The sequence below is a fragment of the Sinocyclocheilus grahami genome, unplaced genomic scaffold (assembly GCF_001515645.1).
Source record: "Sinocyclocheilus grahami isolate Dianchi unplaced genomic scaffold, SAMN03320097.WGS_v1.1 scaffold828.1, whole genome shotgun sequence".
In the NCBI taxonomy this organism is placed as follows: domain Eukaryota; kingdom Metazoa; phylum Chordata; class Actinopteri; order Cypriniformes; family Cyprinidae; genus Sinocyclocheilus; species Sinocyclocheilus grahami.
The window spans coordinates 691,634-713,537 of record NW_015506007.1 but is presented as its reverse complement, the minus strand read 5'-3'; the positions used below and the strand labels follow the sequence as shown (position 1 = coordinate 713,537).

At 37.1% G+C, this 21,904-nt stretch overlaps 1 protein-coding gene across 1 annotated transcript in view; it reads left to right on the top strand.

Annotated features, from left to right (window-relative positions):
• LOC107562546 (chondroitin sulfate N-acetylgalactosaminyltransferase 1-like) overlaps positions 1-21,904 on the top strand; it is a 42,740-nt gene that overhangs the window by 8,673 nt on the left and 12,163 nt on the right. The window contains exons 2-4 of the mRNA XM_016247182.1: positions 7,224-8,654; positions 18,585-18,801; positions 20,688-20,789. Of these exons, the coding sequence (XP_016102668.1) occupies positions 7,877-8,654; positions 18,585-18,801; positions 20,688-20,789 (1,097 nt within the window). The 5' untranslated portion in view covers positions 7,224-7,876. The remainder of the gene's footprint in view (positions 1-7,223; positions 8,655-18,584; positions 18,802-20,687; positions 20,790-21,904) is intronic.

Below are 21,904 nucleotides of genomic sequence, written 5' to 3'. Positions count from 1 at the left end.
ATAAAAACAAATCTTTGTGCTTTTGTAAAATAAGCCTAAAGAAAAATAGGATGCCGCGTTCTGCCTTCTGGTTTCCTTTCGCGCAGCACAAAAATGAACCAAAACTCTGCATAGGCTACTTGTTACAGTTTTTCTTTCATTTTCTTAATTTATTATTTAAGTAAATATATATTTCTCGTATAGGCCTATTTATTCGTTTTATATATGTATATATATATATATATATATATATATATATATATATAGGCTAGCTTTATTATGTTTTTCTCCGCACGCAAAAGCGTGATGTGATATGAAGACCATGTGAATCCTCATGTTCTGTTGTTTGCTGCTTTTTGCGCATGTAAAATTAATCCCCGGGATTTTTTTTTTTTGTATTTTTAATGGGTCACAGACACTTTCTAATTTAATTCAATTCTATTTTAAAATAATCTTGTCTGTTAACGGTTAACAATCGTTTAACGAGCGTCGGTTGTCGGTTAGGAAAAACAACGAAATGAACATTTGTAACGCAATTCACAGGCAACAACTTTGACTCATTCAAATGTGTTTGCATTAGCATGTTGCAACGCTAACAATGGGCTAACAAAAGTATAAAAATACATAACACAGAAATGTTAAAATAGGCAATATATTAATTAGATTCCTGATTAGAACTATTTTATCTGTATTTGGTTTTAAATGAGCAGTAAGTGTTATAAAAAGTGATACACGGGCATTTTGGCAACCGAACATATTTGGATGAAATAGTTTTGGAGGGCAAAAATCATTGACTGTTGATTTTTGAACTGCTTTAGCATATATTACATTCACACAATGTTTGTTTTAATTAGAAGAATTATAAAACAAAATTCTGTATCTTATAAAGATTTGACTCGTGAAGTTTAGAATTAGCATGTTGCTAAGCAAACAACATAATATAACTGTAAAAATGCACATACGTTGGGTAAGATTAAACTTTTTTTAATCAAAACATTTGGACACTACACGAATAACAAGCTATAATATCCAATTGAATCCATATTGTCCAATTGAATCAATATTGTCTAAATGAATCAATTCCTGATAAAATCAAGTCCCACACTACTTTTTTCTCATTAAACATCCTGTTTCACTCAGAAATGTGTCACAAACAGTCGTAAAATGGGTTGTGAAAACTGTTTCCTGTTGATTTTAAAGGCAGGCCATATGGTAGGTATGATCTGGGTCGCACATGAGGAGATCTAACTTAATTAAGGGGAATGAGAATCACCTGAGGCCCAGAAGGACATCAAAGAGGCCTTTCTCTGTCTCCTCTGCTCTGTTTCTCTCTCTAACTCTCCCACATTCCCTGTTTCTCCACGTTATTCTCCTTCCATCCCCTCAGCCTCTCGTCCCCCCTGTGTTTTCCGTGAACCGAACATGAGCAACACCTGGAATGGCTTTCTCTGGAGTCGTCCCTCTAATGCAGCAGTGAAAGAGCAGGGCTTGACTTGGCTTGTGTGTCTGTGGCCTCTCTTTTTCTCTATCTGGATATCCCACCTTGTTAAATTAGCCAGTTCAGACAGTTCCTCTTCAAAGACATCTCTGCAACCCTCCAGGGAATGCTGATGACGTCTTTCAACGGAGGAGAAGAGGACAGCAGATACAAGAATCATGAAAAAAACACATGCGATGGGTGTAGAATAGACTTATTTTACGCCATTCGTTGTGATTCTGCAGTATTTCACAATCCGAAGCATCCATTATTTATATAAGCATTGACAGTTTAAAGGAAAGTGGTGGGTCAGGATTTTAGATCATTCATTTATGAAGAAAAAATATGAAGCTCTTTTATGTTCCTCCTTGTTTTTTTGCGTCAGCCTTGTCTTTGATGATGGGAGCTGTACTTGCACATGGATGTGGACATGCAGCTGGTGCTGTCTAATTTAATGAGAGACTCACAGGAAGCCCATGTCAGGCACCCGTGCCCTGTGGACACAGGAAGTGGTTTGATTAAGAGAGAAGTTGCTGCAGTGAACGGCAACTGTGAGACAGGCTGTTGAGGGTTTTTTTATTTCCTTCTCTGTCTTTCATCTTTCATCTTTCTGTGTGACAGTCTATTTTCATACCGTCTTGCCAGTAAAGTATAGTGCAGACATTGTAGTTGATGCTCAATTTCAGCAAAAAAGGCAGAAACTAGTTTAAAAAGTGCCAAGTTCTTAGAAATGTACAATGTGTGAAATGCTCTCTCTATCCATCCATCCATACATACATACATACACACACACACACACACACACACACACATATATATATATATATATAATTTCATGTGGTTTTGCAATGTTTTGAAAAAATGGCATAGAGGGATTTTCTATTTAATAACTAAAAATGTCATGTGGTCTAACCATCAAGTAAAAATAGTAATATATTTTCTTTACTCCTTAAATACATGTGTACACATATTAATCATTATTTTCAAAAAGGTTTTTAAAAATATTTGTCAAGGTAATTGCATTTTTTCAGATTAATTCATAAATATAATTTGTTTTGGGGGAGTTGCAACACATGACGTGAATGAAATTTGCCTTGTGATAAAAAGGTCAAATCTGATATTTATGAAATTTATTAGCCTTGACAAACATGCATCTTATGACTTTGTTTTTGCAGTCAAGTGTTTTTCTAATACTAATAAGATGGTTTGTTAAAAAAATAATTTTCTGCTAAATTGTGATATTTGGACGGTTGTATCACACTGACATTTTTGACTTTATGCAACCCCTCAAAAATATAAAAATAAATTCAGAAACATGTTTATCATATACATATGTGAATATTTGAGACATAAGCATTCAAAGTGTCTCTGTGTTAAAGTCTGATCTATAGATGTGTGAAAAACACTCTTTCTGCAGCCGGCACAAGGGTCAGCAAAAGCCTCTGAAAATGAAAATTGCAAAAGGAGGAAAAAACACACCATTTCCTGACTGCGCACCACAGCCAGATAGTATAACTGCAGCTGAGTCTGCAGATCAGGGCTTGTGAAAGTAATTGAACTAATGCTTGTGCACACGCACAAGCTTTTACTCTGATTAAGATCTTTCAGGAAGTTGTAAGAAAATAGTGACCTGATACTGAAGTTTTATTAAGGCATTAACAGCATTGTTGCAAAATGTTGTGTATGTAATTGTATTAAAATTAGTAGTCTAATTTATTTCTGCTGGTAAATCTGGTTTTGGAACAAGTTATCTGGTGTGTAGTTGGTCTAAGAGCTGGTTGATTGTCATAGACAAGCAACCAAACCAACTACCATTTGATCATACTATATCAAGGAATTCAGGCTGGTTTTTGGAGCATTATGGCTGGTCAGTCAACTAATGACACAGCTTAGACCAGTTAGAAACCAGCCAGCATGTTCCAAAACACAGCTGGATTTTCCATCCGTGATGATAAAGTTTTACTGGCATAAACACAGAATAGGCTATCATCTAAAAAACAGCCCTTCACAAGAAGGCTAATCACAGCTAAACAACAACACTGTTTCAGAAGAGAAATTTGAAGTCTTTCTTTCTCATTTGTTTAAGGTTGTCAAGCTCCTCCTAACTTTCCTCAGTGTTGTTCAGCCTTGTGTTTGGTTCGTGGTCTTGGCTCTGGTGTTGTATGGCATGGTCACAGCGGGGAGAATGAATTGCTGGCAGACTCATGCTGTGCTCGTCCTGGCGGCTGTGAGGCATCTTTTCCCTCAGTCATGTGTGAGCTCTTAAATGAGACGAATAGAAATGAAAAGATTAGTCATTTTGTATCACCATCTTGAGAGAGATTCAGTCGCTGAATGTCATCTACTCTTGTTATGCAGTAACAGACGGCTCTTAGCTGTCATATACGGTATCTAATAGGTTGGCAGAAGAGGAAATTAATCCTAATGTAAAATGATGAGTAAGTGACTGAATGAATGAATGAATGAATGAATGAGCAAGTGAATGGATGAATAAGTCAGGAAATGACTGAATAAATGTGTGATTATATGAATGATTGCATGGGTGAGTGAGTGAACGAATGGATGGATTTGTGATTGCATGGATGATTGAGTGCTGGTGTGAATCAATCAGTGATTGAAAGAATAAATTAAGTAATTGAATAAGTCAGTGGGTGAATGAAAAAGTGACTGCATGAATCACTCTTTAAGTGAAAAAATGGATGAATGAATGAATGAGTAATTGAATGAATCAGTCAGTGAGTGAGAGATTGAACAATTATTTGATTGAATGAATCAGTACTAAATTTGTAACTTATTAAAGAATTAAATAAGTAGTTGACTGAATAAATCAGTCAGTGAGTGAAAAAAGGAATGAATCAGTAATCGATTGAATGAATCAAGCAGTGAGTAAAAGAATGAACAAATAAGTAATTGAATGAATGAATTAGTGAGTGAAAGAATCAACATGTAAGTAGTTGGCTGAATGAATCAGTGAGTGAATGACACATCATTCTCATCATTTTCAGTAATCGATTGAATGAATCAGTCAGTGAGTAAAAGAATGAACAAATCAGTAATCGATTAAATGATTCATTCAGTGAGTAAAAGAATGAACAAATCATCGTTCTCATCATTTTCAGTAATCGATTGACTGAATCAGTCAGTGAGTAAAAGAATGAACAAATCAGTAATCGATTGAATGATTCATTCAGTGAGTAAAAGAATGAACAAATCATCGTTCTCATCATTTTCAGTAATCGATTGAATGAATCAGTCAGTGAGTAAAAGAATGAACAAATAAGTAATCGATTGAATGAATCAGTCAGTGAGTAAAATAATTAACTAATAAGTAGTTGATTGAATTAATCAGTCAGTGAGTAAAAGAATGAACGAATCAGTAATCGACTTAATGAATCAGTGAGTAAAAGAATGAACAAATCAGTAATCAATTGAATGAATCAAGCAGTGAGTAAAAGAATGAACAAATAAGTAGTTGATTGAATGAATCAGTTAGTCAGTGAGTGAAAGAATCAACATGTAAGAAGTTGACTGAATGAATCAGTCAGTGAGTGAAAGAATCAACAAATAAGTAGTTGATTGAATGAATCAGTCAGTGAGTGAAAGAATCAACATGTAAGTAGTTGACTGAATGAATCAGTGAGTGAAAGAATTAACTAATCAGTAATCAATTGAATGAATCAGTCAGTGAGTAAAAGAATTAACTAATAAATAGTTGATTGAATTAATCAGTCAGTGCCATGTGAATCCTCATGTTAATTTAAGTGAAAAAATGGGCCAAATCATCGTAAAAGAATGAACGAATAAATAGTTGATTGAATGAATCAGTCAGTGAGTAAAAGAATTAACTAATAAATAGTTGATTGAATTAATCAGTCAGTGAGTGAAAGAATGAACAAATAAGTAGTTGACTGAATGAATCAGTCAATGAGTAAAAGAATGAACGAATAAATAGTTGATTGAATGAATCAGTCAGTGAGTGAAAGAATGAACAAATAAGTAGTTGACTGAATGAATCAGTGAGTAAAAGAATGAACAAATCAGTAATCAATTGAATGAATCAAGCAGTGAGTAAAAGAATGAACAAATAAGTAGTTGATTGAATGAATCAGTTAGTCAGTGAGTGAAAGAATCAACATGTAAGAAGTTGACTGAATGAATCAGTCAGTGAGTGAAAGAATCAACAAATAAGTAGTTGATTGAATGAATCAGTTAGTCAGTGAGTGAAAGAATCAACATGTAAGAAGTTGACTGAATGAATCAGTCAGTGAGTGAAAGAATCAACATGTAAGTAGTTGACTGAATGAATCAGTGAGTGAAAGAATTAACTAATCAGTAATCAATTGAATGAATCAGTCAGTGAGTAAAAGAATTAACTAATAAATAGTTGATTGAATTAATCAGTCAGTGAGTGAAAGAATGAACAAATAAATAGTTGACTGAATGAATCAGTCAATGAGTAAAAGAATGAACGAATAAATAGTTGATTGAATGAATCAGTCAGTGAGTGAAAGAATGAACAAAGAAGTGATTTATTTGAATCAGTCAGTGAAAGAATGAATGAATAAAGTTTTTATGCAGGATATTAATTATCAATCTTGTGAGTGAATTTCCCTCTCCGCTTCCTGTAAAGGAATGTATCAATGTTCCCTTATTCCCTATGACATTCGTAGTGTTCTTCAAACTGAACATGAATGCAAGATGGTGGAATACCCTATAAAGTCCACTAGCGTGGAATGGAACACCTCTTGACTAATTGAATAAATTATTAGATGAGTGAAAGAATGAATGAATCAAAGAATAAGTGATCGGATGAATCAGTAAGTAAATGAGTGATTGAAGGAGTAAATGAATGAATGAATGAGTTATTGGGTGAATAAATTAATGTAAAAGTGACTGGATGAATAGGTGTGTGAGCCAAATGATGGATGGATGGAGTGTTTGAATAATTGAGTCAGTCCATATTTGAGTGCCAGTCTCAGATAAATAGACATCCCCCTCCTCGGTGCTGGTCTGTGGCCAACTCTCCTTGATACAGTCCAGTATTCAGCACTAACATAACTAATCCTTTCATTAAATCAAGCCTCCCACTAACCTATAAAGGGCTAATTGTGTGGTGAGTCAGCACACACACACACACAAGCACTCACACATATTCAGAGAATCTTACATCTCTTAATGTTCTCTTTTTTTCACGCTATATCTTTTACCACCACAGTTTTCCAGCTTCTTAACACAGTGTTTCTGTGTTTTCCCCCAGTCACAGATATACATGTGTTTGTGACTGCATGCATATGTGTGTGTTTCCGTGTGTGTGCGTGTATGAATGCTCGGCCTCTCGTGTGTGTTTGCTCAAACTTACAGTGCGGCTGTTCATCCCCAGTCTGAGTTGTCTGGCGTGTTCCCATAAGACTGCTTTTAACACACATCTCTTATTTTCACACATCAGTGACAGCAATGTTCTCCTGCACTGGAGCCATCCCAAAATGCTTTGCTTGGCTGCGTAGGTCCTGCATTTAGACCTTTAGGTAACTTTAAAATAAGCACAGTGTGTTTGCTAACTAGATAGACTGACTTGAACCCTATGCCCTCACCTCATCATCATGTAACAGCTCAATTTTGTCTTTTTAATGGTATGATAACACCAAGCTATCAGTGTTGATGTATTTTGAAGTCTGGCTGATTAACATATAGGAGACCTTCATCCGCCTACGGATCTGGTTCTAAAGAACATAATCAGTTTAATCTCCTTTTTTGTACCTTTTTCTAGATAGACCTGTGAAGATTACAAGCAACACCTGATGAAACATGCATAGTACTCTGAATAGATTAAGGACATCATACAGACTGCCTCTTTGGACTTTTCAACAACATTGGACCGTTGTATGAAGTTAAAAGAAACGGATGGCAAATGACCAGCCTCCAAACTAAATTTTATGGACCATAGCCATGGACGTCTAATGGCTAAACCTTCAAAGAATGGTTTCCTCTTCTGGGTCATTGGGAGCGCTGTAGAATGGAGGATCCATTCCAGACATTCTCTCAAGGGTCTGTCACGCTTCCTCCAAGAAGAATGAGCAATTTTCATCAGATGGATATGCGCATGTCGCTACTGAGCTGGTCCAATGGTTCATTTATCTGGACAGAGAACTAATAGGACCCTGAAGAAGAGGAAGTGGCCGTAACTTGACCCATGACAAAGTATGTGCATGAAGAGCCAGGCTGAAGCGGATGAAATGGCAATCGACAGTAAAGTTTTGAACAAAACTTGCTTTGTGGTCTACACCTGGGGAATATGAAACTTTAGTCGACAGACAAAACATAAACAGTTCTTCTTCGTTTTAATCAAAGACATACCCTAGTGACTTCAACAAGTGGTTCTGGTATGGGCGGCAGTTGGCTGATCTGTTTGTCTTGTTTTTGATGGTACGCAGAGATGCCCCAACTTTCTTGAACTGCATTGTCCTACCCACCTTGTTGTTGAGGTTGTCAGCTGTGATGCTGCGCAGGGGTCTTCTGGCCTGGCTCTCACGTGTGGGTGTTCTGTTAATGGTGGTGTGCTGTTGTCTTTCCCTCCTTTATGTCATCACTTGCAGCCCCCATGCTGATGAGCCCATGGCTGGGCAACCCCTGCCCAGGGCTGGAGGGATGGCTATGCCAGGAGGTCCAAGCAGGCCAGGTGGGGTTGGAGGTGCCCCCATTGGCCCTGCCGGACGGGAAGGGTTCCAAGCGCTTCTCCAAGAGCGCGAAGAGCAGCACCGGCAGCATATTGCCAGCTTGAAAAAACAAATTGCTCAACTCAAAGATGCTCTCCAGGAACGGAGCGAACAACTTAAAGGCATGCAGGACTCTGTGGAGAAGACGGCTGGGAAGGGGACGGTGGGCGACGTGGCTGACAACCACAGTCACAGCGACCTGCAGGAGTTCCTACGCAGCCAGCTGAGCCGGGCAGAGGTGCACTCTGGGGTAAGACTTCCAAGTGAGTACGCCGTGGTGCCCTTTGAGAGCTTCACCTTACAACGCGTCTACCAGCTGGAAATGGGGTTGACCCGTCACCCCGAGGAGAAGCCGGTGAGGAAGGACCGCAGGGACGAGCTGGGGGAGGTGGTGGAGAGTGCGCTACATGCCCTCAATGCGCCAAATCAAGGTGGAGACAAAGTGAAAGCCAGCAAAGTCTACACACCATCAGACTTTATAGAAGGTAAGAGTAACAGTTATGCAGTTAACCAGTATTTGCTTCCACTATGCTAAAAATCAGTGCTTGAACAGTACCTAGTGTACGACCATGCAGAAAATACAGTGGCATATTATTTTAAGGTCCAATTCTCACTATTAACCTTTAACTATAAATTACACTAATTGTAAACTATGACTATGAATAAACTTTTGCCTCAAACTCCTAATTTGCTCCTTATTAATAGTTAGAAAGCTAGTTGTTAAGTTTAGGTATGGGGTTAGGATTAAAGGGATAGTTTGCCCAAAAAGGAAAATTCTGTCATTAATTACTCACCCTCATGTCGTTCCAAACCTGTAAGAACTTAGTTCATCTTCGGAACACAAATTAAGATATTTTTGATGAAATCCAAGAGCTTTCTGACCCTGCATTGACAGCAAAGGGCCGTCGTGCTACTCTCGTAAATCGTGTCTGAGACTGACCCGGAAGAGAAGAAATCATTGAATAAGGTCATTATTTTTATTTTATATACACAAAAAGTATTCTCGAAGCTTTGCAAAATTATGGTTGAACCACTTATGTCAGATGGACTATTTTAAAGATGTCCTTAATGCCTTTCAGGGCATTGAATGTGGTAGTTGCGTTGCTGTCTGTGCAGGATCAGAAAGCTCTCGGATTTCATCAAAGATATCTTAATTTGTGTTCCGAAGATAAACGAAGGTCTTACAGGTTTGGAACGACATGAGGGTGAGTAGTTAATGACAGAATTTTTATTTTTGGGTGAACTATCCCATTAAGGGATCAAATCATGCAGAATAAAGCATTAATGTGCATTATAACTACTAATAAGCAGCCAATATACTACTCATGCTATTAACCAGGCTGTGAGGGATGGAAGTACTGTGTGTTCAATGGATTGTACTGTTGTTTAACAACATTCCGATTGTTCAGCTGATGAAAAGTCTTTACTTTTTTTGTCTTTGTGAAGACAAAAACTCAGTAAAATAGTTTTGAAAATTGTGAATTGTGAAAATGACCATGTTTAACAACATTCCGATTGTTCAGCTGATGAAAAGTCTTTACTTTTTTGTCTTTGTGAAGACAAAAACTCAGTAAAATAGTTTTGAAAATTGTGAATTGTGAAAATGACCGTTCTCTAGGACCTTTATACGGCATGTGCCATTAAAGTCTATACCTCAGCCTTGTTTTCATCCACGTTAAATTCAGTATGGTGTCTAACCTGACTAAGGTCTATAGACAGCCAATATGTAAACATTAAAATACTCACTGTTTCAATAGAACTATATAGCCAGAAGATGCATGAATTTAGTGTGACAGCTTGCATGGTGTAATTTGAAAGTGGGTTGGAAAGGATGGTAGGAGGTTTTTGGTAGCCTGTTTGGAAACATTATTTTTGCTATTTCATTTAGTGCTGCTAGAGCCGAGATGACACACTTCACCTCTAATAGGGCTTCACAGGAAAACTCTGCATGTCCCTGGACCATCGATAAAGCCCAGATCTTGTCTGACATATTTAGAGAAAAGCTCTCAAAATAATGTCTGAAACACGTTGAAAGAGTTGTACAGTGTGTTTCTTGTATCCTCAGAACCAAATCAACAAAAAAAATAGAGCATCCTGTAGCAGTATGCTAACACGCTAAAGCTAGGATATCCTGTGATGACTCTAGGAAATGTACACAGCTGTTTCATGTTCAGAGTTTTCTCATCTCTGCCGTTTCTTCCAGAGAGAAAGTGACGCATCTCAGTGGTTATAGGCATTACAGGAAATACATTATTCATGTTGCTATGCACATTGTTTAGTCATAAATAACCGTTCTCAGCACCAGAAACTGAAATGCTAGAAATGAGCTATGGCGAAATTTGCTTGAACAAACTTTCTACAAGACTAGGTGACTGCAATGATAGTTAGCTAAACTGAAAACAGAAGGTGAGATTTACATGAACGTAACAAACAACTGCTGAATTTTCATGCTAGATTATGCAGGTTTGTTGCTGGTGTTTACTAGAACACAACATAAACCTTAATCCTGGTTTTTATACAAGAGTATATTAGGAGGAGTGCTGCATAATATTAATTTCTCACTGTCTAATACACTAACGGCCCTGAGTTATTTGTTATTTGGTGCATCTTCAACTCTTTGCCTGCTAGCGTTTTTTTTGTGTTGCCAGCCACCACCAGCATTTTTGATCATTTTCACAAAAATTTCATATCCCCCAGAATATTTTGCTGTCTGAATATCTGAACATGCAATATGTCAAAAGACAGAACGTTGTCTCTGCTTTTAAATTTAAGTCTTATATTACTGGGTCGACATTTCATTCGCTAACGTTACGCAGTTAGCAGCACGCAGTTGATTTATATGCTGTTTAATGTTTATTGATCGCGTTATTTTACATGCTTCTGTTTACATATGAGATCACTTGTTTCTGCTTCTTCTTCACAGTGTTTTGATCCAAAGATTCAGTACTCTTTCTGAAGATGTGTAATATGCCTCCTACTGAATAAGAGTAAAAAATGAAAATTCTGTCAATGGTGGGAAAAAGAGTTAAATAAAAGACCATTTCTTCTCAATTCGAGCCTCCTCTTAGCTCTTCTGTATACCCGAATAGACCTACTCTACTTCACATCAGCAATCAGCAGCTTGTGAAAAATTCAAAGAGAGCCAAGGCCATGTCTGTAATAATTTACAACTCGGTGTCCAGACACAATGTCAATTTACCCAGCCGTCTTGCTAACACTGAACGAGACTGAATAATATTGTTGGACATTCTAAAAATATTCAGTCCTGAAACAACACAAGAAGCTTGACCATTACACCCGAAACGGTGCTTCAGCAAACAGGAATGTTTACAGAAAGCATATCTTTTCTACCCACAAAATAACTCTCCCACCCCGTCCCTCAAGGGATGCGTGTATCTCTCTCATTATCCTCTGCTGGCTAGTGTTCCTTTACCCAGACCACGTTTGTGGTGACACAATCCAATTTAGAGAGGAAAAAAGATCACAGTTCATGCTAAAAGTGCAGTTTTACCGTGAGCAAATATTACCCGTGTTCAGTAACTCACGTGATTTTGTTGTGCGAATAACTTAATTACCGTAGCTAGTTTTTCAATGAGGTGGAGTCGAGCCTGCGGGTTACGCTTTGATGTCTTTGCCATTAGTAGCTTGTATTGATTCAGATGGCTTCCCTAATGGCCCTGCTTTTCCCATAAATGCATTTTATGTGTGGGATGGAAAGGGCTGGACGTGAGATTTATTCCAGTTTGCTAGTTTGTGAAGCAAGCATAACTACTGTTGCTTCTTAGGGTTAGGGATTTGGACAAGCTTATACAGAAACATTGTAAACACAGTTTAGAACACCATAGCAACTTTTCCACAAATTTATTAGAAATTAGATGCACATATTTCCCAGTGTAGATCATAATGCAGTGTTTCCACACTGTGCTACCAAAGCTAATGAAGTATGAAGCTGTGAAGTATGTTTTTCTTTTGTTTCCTCAACATGATCGTCCCTTAAGCAATTGGGAATGTTTCGTGCAAACCTTGCATGAGCGTGTTTTTCCTCTATACTAAGAGTCTTTGTGCCTTTTATAGCACCAGCAAAAACACTGATAAGGGACCTGAACAATGCACATTTGATGCTGTACAGTACAGATCTCTCATTTTTTTGGATAATTTTCAGAAGCATGAAAGTACTGAGTGAAATCCTGTTTTTCACCGTCTCCATGCATGCATGACCATCTTCCAGATGCTTTTAGTGTAAGTTATAACCAGGGATGTTACCCAAGCCTCAGATGACCTGGTGCTCCTGATATCTAAAAATCCCATATCATAATTCCATGTCTCAGTATAGCTCATATCATTTGATCTTCAAAGAATTTAATGAGAAATGGACGAGTTCAAACTGAAATCTGACTTTTCATTGCAGGCTTTGCAATGACAAGCAGGAGACTTCAACGAACATATCCATATGTTCTCCATTCAGTCCACTGCTGTTTAGGAGAGACAACCAAGATTAGGGCTGCACTTTTAATTGCATTCAATTGTGATCACAAGTTCTGCTTCTCTCGATTAATTAAGCATTATTATTTGTGAAATTGGCCTTCTGGTTATTTATCCTGATTTTTTTCCTTTAATAATTTCATTATCTTGCATTGGTTAGCATAATTTGGAATTATTATTGCAACTAATATTAGGAATTTCACTGCTTTAGCTTTTGAGAGAAGCTTCTTAAGGTTTTATAAGTTCTCAGAGAGTATGTTACTGTATATGATAAATATAATAAATCAGGAAAATGAGGTCAAATAAAACGTGTATGAGTTGATTTTCTCCTGCTTTTGCTTACATGAAAGTTCAGTAATTCTGATGAAATGTTAAAAAGCCATGAAAACAATTATGACTAATAATCACAATTATATTTCAAAGAGAGCCAAGGCCATGTCTGTAATAATTTACAACTCGGTGTCCAGACACAATGTCAATTTACCCAGCCGTCTTGCTAACACTGAACGAGACTGAATAATATTGTTGGACATTCTAAAAATATTCAGTCCTGAAACAACACAAGAAGCTTGACCATTACACCCGAAACGGTGCTTCAGCAAACAGGAATGTTTACAGAAAGCATATCTTTTCTACCCACAAAATAACTCTCCCACCCCGTCCCTCAAGGGATGCGTGTATCTCTCTCATTATCCTCTGCTGGCTAGTGTTCCTTTACCCAGACCACGTTTGTGGTGACACAATCCAATTTAGAGAGGAAAAAAGATCACAGTTCATGCTAAAAGTGCAGTTTTACCGTGAGCAAATATTACCCGTGTTCAGTAACTCACGTGATTTTGTTGTGCGAATAACTTAATTACCGTAGCTAGTTTTTCAATGAGGTGGAGTCGAGCCTGCGGGTTACGCTTTGATGTCTTTGCCATTAGTAGCTTGTATTGATTCAGATGGCTTCCCTAATGGCCCTGCTTTTCCCATAAATGCATTTTATGTGTGGGATGGAAAGGGCTGGACGTGAGATTTATTCCAGTTTGCTAGTTTGTGAAGCAAGCATAACTACTGTTGCTTCTTAGGGTTAGGGATTTGGACAAGCTTATACAGAAACATTGTAAACACAGTTTAGAACACCATAGCAACTTTTCCACAAATTTATTAGAAATTAGATGCACATATTTCCCAGTGTAGATCATAATGCAGTGTTTCCACACTGTGCTACCAAAGCTAATGAAGTATGAAGCTGTGAAGTATGTTTTTCTTTTGTTTCCTCAACATGATCGTCCCTTAAGCAATTGGGAATGTTTCGTGCAAACCTTGCATGAGCGTGTTTTTCCTCTATACTAAGAGTCTTTGTGCCTTTTATAGCACCAGCAAAAACACTGATAAGGGACCTGAACAATGCACATTTGATGCTGTACAGTACAGATCTCTCATTTTTTTGGATAATTTTCAGAAGCATGAAAGTACTGAGTGAAATCCTGTTTTTCACCGTCTCCATGCATGCATGACCATCTTCCAGATGCTTTTAGTGTAAGTTATAACCAGGGATGTTACCCAAGCCTCAGATGACCTGGTGCTCCTGATATCTAAAAATCCCATATCATAATTCCATGTCTCAGTATAGCTCATATCATTTGATCTTCAAAGAATTTAATGAGAAATGGACGAGTTCAAACTGAAATCTGACTTTTCATTGCAGGCTTTGCAATGACAAGCAGGAGACTTCAACGAACATCTCCATATGTTCTCCATTCAGTCCACTGCTGTTTAGGAGAGACAACCAAGATTAGGGCTGCACTTTTAATTGCATTCAATTGTGATCACAAGTTCTGCTTCTCTCGATTAATTAAGCATTATTATTTGTGAAATTGGCCTTCTGGTTATTTATCCTGATTTTTTTCCTTTAATAATTTCATTATCTTGCATTGGTTAGCATAATTTGGAATTATTATTGCAACTAATATTAGGAATTTCACTGCTTTAGCTTTTGAGAGAAGCTTCTTAAGGTTTTATAAGTTCTCAGAGAGTATGTTACTGTATATGATAAATATAATAAATCAGGAAAATGAGGTCAAATAAAACGTGTATGAGTTGATTTTCTCTTGCTTTTGCTTACATGAAAGTTCAGTAATTCTGATGAAATGTTAAAAAGCCATGAAAACAATTATGACTAATAATCACAATTATATATATTTTTTAAATAATCGTAATTATCGGTTTAACCATTATTGTGCAGCCCTAACCAAGATGTTAAAAAGATCTCCTGTGACAGGTTTTATTCCATCAGTTACTAGTTCTACTTCAGTCGTAATGCCAACATTTGGTTTTACGTGATGCTTCTAAATGATTAATTTTAATATATTGTAATAGGAAAGAAAAATAACAAATTGTATCTCATTAATATCTCTTTCTTAGACAATGAAGAGAAGATTAAATTAGCCACAGTGGGTCTCATTTGATAAGCATTTGTATGTACAAATTAGTGTGTAAAATGTTTTTACAAATGCAAAAATCACAAACTCTGGGTGGCCTTATAATCATGTTGATGAAATTTTATACATACCTATGTCATCTTACATATATTTCATTATACAGTAAAAGTCAAGAGTAAGCTGTGTTGTAGCTTGAGCTGCGAGATTTGCGTATATAACAAATGCAGATTTTGCTGCATGGACTCTCAGGCAAAAGCCTGACTTTAGAGAGAGTTGTATGTTTGCTGAGTGTTGAAAGATTGCCTAGAAAGCCCTTATATGTAGATGGTTTGGGTGTGTTTTATGCAAATGACTAACCTCAAACACACAGTCACTCATTTGAGAAACTCCAGATTCATTAACATTAGAATAATAGCAAATTCATGTGTTATGAATTAGGTTGTAAATATTCGTGAGAAACATACAAATATGAAAAAATCCACTCAATTATTAGTGGAAGTGGATAAGACCCACTTTTTCTTTCAGCACCCAACAATGTTTTTGTAACAGGGCTGACGAGACGTGAGACGTGCGGATCCATGTGCGAGCTTTATTTTGAACAGAAGAGGTCAGAAACACAGGCAGGGTCGAACAATGGCAAACAGGTATAATGAGGGCAAGACAGAAGAATAATCCTAGGGCTAGCGAAGGTCATCGAACGGCAAACAGAATCAAAAAGGGACAAGACTAAAGGGATGAATCCAGGAAGACAGGCAAAGATCAGAACCGAGAAAACTGACTAGGCAAGGCAAAACAAGGAAACAAAACTAGCAGGCTAAGTAATACTCGGCAGTGAATTGTAGTTTGAGTGAGTGATATGTAGTGAGTGAGTGATGTGAAACAGCTGTGTGCAATCGGTGAAAACAGCTGTGTGCAATCCGTGCTGAGTGCAATCAGTGCAATGAATGATGGGATATGTAGTCCGGGGTGATGTGCAACAGTGTGTAGTGCGAGAGTCAATGAAATTGGAAAGGGTGACCTCTGATGGCTAGCAGATGGAAGTTCATGGACCGGATTCGTGACAGATTTACACTCTCCTCAAATTTGCCAAGAAACCAAAGTTTACAATCAAAAGTCAGAGATCTGAAATTAAACTCAATAATTTCTCATCAAAATGTCCGAACCCAAATGATTTGAGCTGTAATGTTCACATTAATTTGATCACTTTTGAACTCTTATTGTATGTCAACTGTTGTCTCATTTGTGTCTTTATGGGCCATTCTACAGAACTGGTGCAAACTGCTGTCCCACAACGAAAAAGACACATTTAAAAAGCATTCAAGAATTCAAATGTTAGATGTTTCCTAAGATCCTTCTATTATCTATTGAAACCCTAATATTTAAAATATCAGTAAGCTTAATGGGCCTATATATAAAATTATCATTTTATTGGGTACTTACAATTGGAAGGTGGCTGTCCTGAACCCTAACCCATATATTTCAACTTATGAAATCAATATTGAAACGTTCAAAAAAATATTTATTTGATATTTTCTTTGTAAATCAAGAAACTTTATGTAAAAAATGTATCCCGCATTTTCATGTCACTACCGAAACAGTGTATGTTTCAGTCTATTGACTGAGACTGATTTTAACTAAACCCATAAATTTATGATCAGGAAATATTCCTGTGTCCCCCTCTCTCATAGCTACAAGGTGTGATTAGATACTGTAGGTCCCGTCATTTTGAGGTAAATGTGTTCAAAAGTCTGAAAATCTGTGTGTAACTTTAAGGAACGTCACTACCGAACGCCTTTTTTCTGCATAACTAAGATGTTATGATAGTGTTTGGTCCGATGCAAATTCAAACTAATTAATCCTTAACTTTAAAAACTGTATGATCAACTTTATGCCTTTTACAAAGAAAACTGGATTCAAAATACAACAAATCTTATAAATCTTAACTACACCCCTACATTTATGATCAGGAAATATTCCTTTGTCCCTCTCTCGCTACATGGTGAGTAGATAGGTCCCATCATTTTGAGGTAAATGTGTTCAAAAGTCTGAAAATCTGTGTGTAACTTTAAGGAACGTCACTACCGAACGCCTTTTTTCTGCATAACTAAGATGTTATGATAGTGTTTGGTCCGATGCAAATTCAAACTAATTAATCCTTAACTTTAAAAACTGTATGATCAACTTTATGCCTTTTACAAAGAAAACTGGATTCAAAATACAACAAATCTTATAAATCACACTTTAAATATTGTTAAAATTGTAATTAATATTGATTTACCTTTAATAAAATAGCAAAAAATATATTTACAAGGTAGATGTAAACAAAATCTTAATAGGTCAATATAACCCTTCACATTAAATTATATATTACTGTGTTTCGGTAGTGACAAATTTGGGGAGAGGAAAAATATTCCAAAACTTTCTGAAAATACAATATGAGAATTAACCTCACAATAACTAGAAATGTGTACCTTGGATATTATACAATTTGCATATGTAACGGAGGCCAGCGAGTAGGTTCTGTGCAGGTAAACCTCAGTCTTTAGCCTCCTTGTTAGTGCGTCCACCTCCCATGCCGAGACCGGACCCACTCGGAACAAGAACGAGGTGTGGAGGTGAGGACCCGGGAGAGAGGGGTTACACTGGTGCCGTGACCCGGATGGGAGTGAGGTTTAGAGGGGTGAGTGTACCGGAGGCCAGCGAGTAGGTGCTCTGCAGGTAAACCTCACTCCCCTGATCTCAAGAGACGCACTAGCGACTGACGCTAGAGGCTGCAGTCTTTAGCCTCCTTGTTAGTGCGTCCGCCTCCCATGCCGGAGACCGGACCCACTCGGAACAAGAACGAGGTGTGGGGGTGAGGACCCGGGAGAGAGGAGTTACACTGGTGCCGTGACCCGGATGGGAGTGAGGTTTAGAGGGGTGAGTGTACCGGAGGCCAGTGAGTAGGTGCTCTGCAGGTAAATCTCACTCCCCTGATCTCAAGAGACGCACTAGCGACTGATGCTAGAGGCTGCAGTCTTTAGCCTCCTTGTTAGTGCGTCCGCCTCCCATGCCGGAGACCGGGTTCGAGACCCACTCGGAACAAGAACGAGGTGTAGCAGTGAGGACCCGGGAGAGAGGGGTTACACATACATACAAAATTTTGGGGAAAATTTACTTTGTTCAAGATGTTTCCAACTCTGACTTTGCACCAATTCTGTAGAATGGCCCATATACAAGATCTTTGACAGTATCTGAAGTCAAAAGTTGATACAAACATAACTGAGAACGCCACGTCTCATGAACCACTGAGCAATAAAATGTTCCTTTCCTCTGGAGATTTGACAGGCTTTTGAATGTCTGCATTCGTAGTCTTGGTGTCTTCCTTCACACTTGTGTCTTTGTATGTTTGTGTGTTTATCTTTGTAGTATTTGTCCTTGAGCTTTAGATTTCTTTGAAATTGTTGTGGGTGTTTGGAGAAATGGTTTCTTTTCTTCACTGTTCTCAATGTCTTCTCATCATGGCAGGCATAGCACGCACTGAGAAGGACAAGGGCACGCTGTATGAGCTGACCTTCCGTGGAGAGCAGAAGCAGGAGTTTCGCAGGTTGCGTCTCTTCCGCCCCTTTGGCCCCCTCATGAAAGTGAAAAGTGAGCTGGTGGAGACGGCCAACATGCCCATTAACATTGTGCTGCCTCTGTCCCAGAGAGCCGACAAATTCAAACAGTTCATGCACAACTTCAGGTGACTCCACTGTCATTCTCTCCTTCTCTGTTATTATCTGTTGTTTATCATTCTCCGCACCCGTATTTTCTTTCTTTTTCACAATTCTTGCAGTCTATCTTCCCGGCACTTTCTATAAATAAGGCACACTTTGGTATCCAGTAGTTTTAAAACATTCAAGGCACAGATTGCACATTGTGAGAAGAACCAATAGATATGTTTCATAAGCTATTACATGTTATTTTTGACTACTGTTATTGTCTGGTATTGAGTTTTACATTAAGTTCAGAGTTTGCCACAAACACAGCGTTTAGTTTTTTCATGTGCTTTTGTAGCTCAGTCATAATAGAAATGGTCCAAGTTATGAAATATGTTATGAAAATATTAGTATTGGGTATTATAATATATTGGATATTACAGTATTTGCCCATCAAAAGCCTGCATTTATTTGATCAAAAAAATACAGTAAAAACAATAATATTGTGAAATATTATGTAATTTAAAATGACTGTTCTCTTTTAATATATTTCAAAATGTAATTTATTCCTGCGATGATAAAGCAGCTATTATTCTAGTCATCAGTGTCAATTCAAATCATATAGCAATTGTCGTCTTTGTTTGTTGAATTTATATTTAGTTCATTTTCATACAGAGTTTGTATTTTGCATGAATACCTGTTACCACATGATGTACCTCATTACAAAAATAGTAAAACATTTAAAACACTCTAAAAGTAACATTTTGAATTCTTTCAAAGAAAATAATTTGATTCCATTTTCTTAAATTTTACACAAACACCATAGTGTTAAAAATGACAGCATTTTGTGGACACTGTGACACACATTTTTCACTTTTTTTTTTTACTGTCACTTTTGGTCAATTTAATGTTTCTTTGCCAAATAGAAGTATGAATAAATTTTTTTAAATCTTACTGTCCCCAAACTTTTGAACAGTAGTGTATTTATACGATAATTTATATTTTTATAAATTTATATTATAATATACCCATTCAGAGGCGTGATACAGTATAGCAAAAAACTATGAGCTCAAGAGACAGTGGGAAGTGGTGCTTATGTGGGAAAATTAGGTTTAAATCATGCCCCGTGACATTTTTCATGCTTCTTTTAATAGTTTTGTTATCAATAAAATGCCAAAACGATCTAAAACTCATTGAAAAACGTCTTTCTAAACTTATATTATCAATAAACTGGCAGGAAGATGTCTCTTTCCCATTCAAGTTTGTCATTCTCTCATGGATTAAACCAAACCTGACCCGCTAGGCTGCCACTGACCAGCAAAATTCACCATGTCAGTCTCAGCGTCTCTGAAGTCTAACCAGCCGTGTCTTTATTGTGCGTTGGACATAAAAATATACAGATCTTGTTCAGCATCAGCTCAAACATTTGCCACACTTCTATCAGAATGTGGCCGCTTCAGATCAGGAATTTCACACTCGAGCTGCGGTCTTTGTGTTACGCTCGCAGTGATCCGTAGGGTGATCTTATCCTGTCAAAATCTGCCACAGTGTCTTCATCAGTACATGCTTCTCTCAAGGCCAGGACTCAATAGCTCTGTTTTGTTTGATTTTGTTCCACTGTTCGCATTGCAATGCATTCTGGGATTTATAATGGTCATAATTATGCTACCCTGTAGCTTTATGATGCCCACTCTACCCACAATGCTTTGCAGTTTTTTGTTGCAGTGATGCAAACTATTTTGATTCGGCATCACAGTAATAATGTCTTGAATTGGTTTTAATGAGTGCCTTGGAAATCTAAAAGGAAAATATATCTATTTTGCACTATATTTGTTCTCCTTCTCAGACAGTAAAAATAGTTCACAAATGTTTCTTTTGAGTTGATGCAGCTGGAGATTGCTGACCCCTGTGTGTGTTTGTGTGTCTACAGAGAGGTGTGTGTGAACCAGGACGGCCGGGTACACCTTACCGTGGTATACTTTGGAAAGGACCAGATGAATGAGGTCAAAGGAACCTTGGAGAACACATCGAGGTATGGCACATTAATGTGTGTGTGTGTGTGTGTGTGTGTGTGTGTGCGGAAGTGTGTGTACCCACATATAGGAAGAGATAAGGCTGAGGTTATGACTGAGAAAATCACAGTTAAATAAAAAGGAACCAGAGGGGTGTCTTAATTTCCTTCCAGTAATCTCTTTCCCAATGCATTATGGTTTTTTAATCCAAACTGGGGGTCTTCAAACTGATCACACACTCAGCCTCTGCTATCAGAAAGTCTACACAGACAGAAACCAGTTTTAACCAGCATAAATAATTCCTTTAATTTATAGATCAAGCAAACTTAAAATTCCCATCTTCATGAATATATTAAAATGCTGAACGAGTTGTATTAATAAAAGATGATGGTGATATACTGAGTAATAAACAAATGTACAGAGGCAACTTGAATTTCTAATGAGATGCATGCATACATTTGTGAGTGGATAAAATGAATAAAGAGATGTAAAATAAATATATTACGTTAATAAGTAATTAAATAAATGTAAAATAGCAAGTGTATCATCGCTTTTATACAGTCCAATAATTTAATGAATTTTATAAACAAGACATTAATAACTGCTGGTTAAACTAACTGTCCTATATATATAACCTTTATATATATATATATACACACATATATATATATATATATATATATATATACATACATACAACAGTAAAATAATTCTATTCTATTATATAAAAATAATATGAAATATTACTCACAATAACTAATAATACACTAATAATTAGGGATGCACCGATACCACTTTTTCCAGTACTCGCCCGATACCGATACTTTTATTTTTGGTTCTTGCCGATACCGAGTACCGATACCAATATTTTATTGCATTTGTAAATTTTTTAAATATTGGGTACAGAAACCAAAAGAGTATGTATAATGTTAGTTGGTTAACTTCATTTATCAAATAGATACAGTCAAACCAAAATTTATTCAGACACCTTCAACATTTCTCACATTATCACAGTTTATTCGCTATAGTTTAGAAAATGGTAATGAAATATGACAGAAACTCAGAGTTACACTGTGTCAGATCAAATTCATCTTGATAATGTCAGATAACTTTGATAGAAAGGTATGTAATGGAT